The sequence below is a fragment of the Atta cephalotes genome, assembly GCF_000143395.1.
Source record: "Atta cephalotes unplaced genomic scaffold scaffold00042, whole genome shotgun sequence".
NCBI classification, from domain to species: Eukaryota; Metazoa; Arthropoda; class Insecta; order Hymenoptera; family Formicidae; genus Atta; species Atta cephalotes.
Window position 1 is genome coordinate 845,583 of NW_012130106.1, and position 4,914 is coordinate 850,496.

The 4,914-nt window shown below is 35.8% G+C and overlaps 1 protein-coding gene across 1 annotated transcript in view; it reads right to left on the bottom strand.

The window, feature by feature from the left end:
- Nucleotides 1–1,574: 1,574 nt before the first annotated feature.
- Nucleotides 1,575–4,914, bottom strand: part of LOC105622252 (dual 3',5'-cyclic-AMP and -GMP phosphodiesterase 11) — a 94,005-nt gene continuing 90,665 nt past the window's right edge. Inside the window, exon 14 of the mRNA XM_012203673.1 lies at nt 1,575–1,880. Coding sequence (XP_012059063.1) covers nt 1,575–1,880 — 306 coding nt within the window. The remainder of the gene's footprint in view (nt 1,881–4,914) is intronic.

Genomic DNA, 4,914 nt, shown 5'->3' on the forward strand with positions numbered 1-4,914 from the left:
ACACACACACACACACACACACACACACACACACACACACACACACACACACACACACACACACACACACACACACACACACACACACACACACACACACACACACACAGAGGTACATTTTTGAAAAAAATGTTTCAGACAAAAGTTATAGGATCTTAAAAAGATCTATTCATTGATCCTATTTGCTTGATTGGGTCGCCAAGATCAGATCAAGATCAAATTGATTTTTTTAAATAAAGCATCTTATTTTTGACACCAGAATCTAATAGCTGATGTCAAGAGCTTCAAAAAACACTACAATAAAGCTATTTTTTATTAAGTACTTTTTTCATGTTATGCGATATTGTAACTTTCAAGTCTTATAACTCAAAAAGTATTTAATAAATAAAAAATAATTGTAGTGTTTTTGGAAACTCTTGACCAACTATTAGATTTTGGCACAAAAATGAAGTGTTCCGTTTAAAAAATTTGATCTTGACCTGATCTTGGTGACACTATGCAAGGTCAAGCGGATGTCATCAATGAATAGACATTTATAAATTCTATAACTTTTGTCTGAAACATTTTTCTCAAAAATGCTTTGCTTTCAAGATATTCGACAGTTTCCAAACTTTTGATATACCTTGTGTGTGTGTGTGTGTGTGCGTGTGTGTGCGTGTGTGTGTGCGTGTGTGTGTGCGTGCGTGTGTGTGTGTGTGTGTGTGTGTGTGTGTGTGTGTGTGTGTGTGTGTGTGTGTGTGTGTGTGTGTGTGTATATGAGGGATTCAGAGAGAGGGAAGTGCCTCACATACGTTGGGAAGAGGGAAGCGCGTCATCAGGGCCTGAGAGAGAAGGGTTTGTTCCTTCTCTTTCTCACCTGTTGCATTATCTCTTTAACCTATCCTCTCTCTCCTATTCATTATAGGATGTAGTTCTCTCTTTCAGTCCTATACTTATTCTTTGCATTCATTTTTCCTCTCGTTATACTCTCTCCTAGTTGTCTTTTCTTCTTGCACGTAATTTAATTAAATAGATATGGTACTTGCGATATATTTTTAATGATATAGAAACTAATTATGATATTTTTATGAATTTTTATGAATTTTTAATAATATAGTAACACTAATTATGATAATATTTTTTTAATTATGATAATATTTTTTTTTAGTAATGTAGTACAAAATAATCAAGCGCGCTTTCTTATTGACTAATATTATTGCGAAGATATGAAGAAGAACAAGAAGTGGCGAAGATACTACGGATAAAATAATTTTAGAAGAAAAGAATATATTTTTTAACATACATTTATTTATCATATAATACAGTATGTAGTAATATAATCTAAACCATAGACTATTAGTTCACATTCTATAATAGAATTTTTATCATAAATTTTGTACAAAATGTTTGCAGCATCGCTTTTATTAGTACAATTTTGTCTTAAAAATGACACAAAATATTCGAATTACTTACTAACACCGTACGTATATTGATTCAGTTTATAGAATATATGCTCAACACATTGCTCAAATTCAAATAAGAAAAGCATAATTGTTGGTTACAAACATGTGCATTAATTTAATGTTAATTTTACGTTATTCATATATTTTAATAAGTTCCACATTTAGATCTTGAATCGATGATGATAATAGGATTGTTGATTGTATTAATCGCTCGATATCTGCATGTTTTTCGATAAATGTTCTACGTAGGTATAGCAGGAAGTATGAACATGCGGTTGCCTTGATTATCGCCAATCGCAATTGCACATGAGATATAGATTCCACAACGATTCCAATGTCCAGGAACTTGTACGCTGTCGATGTCATGCATATTTTCTCATCAAGATACGAAGCATGTAGCGAGGTTTCGAAGATGTAATGCACTAGACGATGTTTGCGCTGTAGAAAAAAAGAAAACATGTAAATAGATCTTATAAAAATACATAATATGTATAATACGTATAAGCAAATATTTTAGAAAATTAAATAAACTTACTGTCTCTTGCACGTCTCATTCTGTTGAATTGGAACGTAATAGTTCATGACTTGAGATATTTTATTTTCTCGGAGAACGTATAATTAGCTATAGCTGTTTAAACTCTGTTGAAGCTCTCTGAATAATTGATGCGATAATGTTGTCTGGAGTTCTTTTTTTAAACAATGTTCCCTTCCACTATTTTTTTTACACATCCTAAAATGGAGGGGATTTTTTTATATTATACTTTGAAGAACAGTTGCGTGGTCGAAGGATACAAAATGGACACATATCATAAGAATGCACGATATCGAATCTTTTTTATCTAAAGAATAGGCGCCAACGACAATAAAGTCTGCTTACTTCTATTCTCTTTTCAAAAAATGAATTTCGAGGCAGTGTATTTAGTATGAAATTTTATTTATCTTTAAAAATATATGAGTTTATTTTTAAATGTAATTACCATCAAATCTTTGTTAAACTATACAATATCACATATCACAAGAATGCACTTTGACGGTATCAGATTTTCTTTTTATCTTTGAGGATCGACAGTAAAGTCTCTGTTTCCATTCTCTTTTCAAAATATTTTTTTTTGACCTATCTTTACAATTACGATAAAAAAATCATTCTTTCGAAAACATGTTAAAACTTGTTGAAACATGTTCAAACATATTAAAACGTGCAGCAAATTATCTTTCTATACTATAAAACGAAAAAATTTTCTTCTCTGGAAATTCGTTTTATCAGCAATCGAGCAACAGTTCAAAATAACAATGTGGATCAAACGGAACGTGATCTCTAGCGCAAGCCGTTCAATTGAATACGCGAGAAGAGTTTCTTGTGTGAAAACAGTGATTGTGATAATTTCATCGAATCGTTGAAGAAACAGAGTCATCGCGCAAACAGAAACATCACGCTAAACGTCCGCGATTATCAACGATTAAACAATCGTTGATCGCTCGTATCTCGCGCGACTAGAAAATTTGAAAGACATGGTGCATGGACGTTTTGTGTAAGTGAGTGCTGGGTACACCGCGATAGCGCGAGATCGATACAGCTTTCGAAAACCATATACTGACCGGTGCTGTCATAAACTCTGAACACATCGAATCTCGCCAATTCCTCGAAGATGCGAGAGAGATAGTGCTTGAGCATTTGCAAAATATTATTCACAGACATGATAATAAGATAAAGTGTTTAATGATGAATTTATGTAGTGTTAAATGTGCAAATAAAAGTGTAAGCGCGAGAAATTATGAACTCTTTCGTTCATCCGATTTACATGAGTACACGTCGCACATCATCGAGCTTGATATCGCAGGAGGAATTCCAGGAACGCGATAGTGGGTAGATGCTGTCACGTGAATTTAACAGTAAACATAAACAAGTACAATCCTCTGCATGTCACATCAAACTCCCGCGAGAGAAATTAAAATGAAGACAGCTATGGTTAATGTGCAATTCCTAGGCAACGCGTGCTTCGCGTGGTCGGAGGTTGCCGCTCTACACCCTAAAAAAAATGTGGAGCAAGAGTCACCGTATCCACATTACACAACTGTAGTGAATCTTTAAGACATTGTGTTCCCAATCGCTGAATCAAATTAAAAAATTCGAAAATTTTAACAATATCTCCGTATATCGCATCGAAGAGCAAAAAGAAAAAAGAGGATTCTTTCGTTTTGGCTCATTGATATGAACAATTATTGTATGTGCGGGATCCATAGAATGATAACGCGGGATACTTCGAGTGCTAAAGAATGTCCCGCCACGTGAGCTCACAAATGGACACAAGAATACTTTTGCGATCGGTATATAATATATACCAGGTGTATAAGCTTGAATCCACTGTTTGCTCATAGGTGGCATTAGTGAGCGTACAAAGCTATCCTGGGCACACAACACACTTTTTTTTATGTGTTTCACATCTGTCAACATTAACCAGTGCACATCATCAGCAATTTCATACAAAAAAATATATTTTTTCTTTCGTAATCATCTCTAGTTTTTTTTTAGAAAAAAAGGATATGCGGGAAGCTTTGCTTTTCTGTTTCAATTTGAAGAAATCGGCTGCCGAATCGCATCGAATGCTTGTGGAGGCCTATGGCGACAATGCTTTATCGGAAACAACATGCAGAGATTGGTTTCGCCGATTCAATGACGACAATTTTGACTGAGTGACAAGAAGCGTGAAAATCGGCCCAGGAAAGGCTGCTTTGAGGATTATCAATTGCAGGCTCTTTTGGACGAGGACGATACCCAATCGCAAAAAATGCTTGCCGAGCAATTGGATGTTTCTCAAGCAGCCATTTCCATGGCTACATGCCATGGGGAAGATTCAAAAGATCAGAAAATGGATGAACTGAACGATAAGCAGATGGAGCGACGCCAAAACACATGCCAAATTCTGCTTGCCAGACAAAAAAGAAAGTCGTTCCTGCATCGAATTGAGACAGGCGATGAAAAGTGGATCTATTTTCAGAATCCTAAACGCAAGAAATCTTGGGTTGATCCCAACCATCAACATCTTCTCAAGACCAAATCACTTCGAACGAAAGACGATGCTGTGTGTTTGGTGGGATCAGGAGGGTGTCATCTACTACGAGTTGTTAAAACCTGGTGAAATTGTAAATGCTCATCGCTATCACCAACAACTGATCAAATTGCACCGTGCTTTGCGTAAAAAAAGGCCACATTATTTGAAAAGACATGACAAGCTGATTTTCCTTAACGACAACGCACCATCGCACACGTCAACAATGGTCCAAAACTACTTGAAGACACTCAATTGAGAAGTGCTACCCCATCCCGCTTACTCACCAGACCTGGCACCTTCTGACTATCACCTGTTTTCGTCGATAGGCTACACGCTCGCTGAGCGGTACTTCGATTCTTACGAAGACTTCCGAAAATGGCTTGATGATTTGCCTTAAAAGATGAGGAATTTTTTTGGCGTGG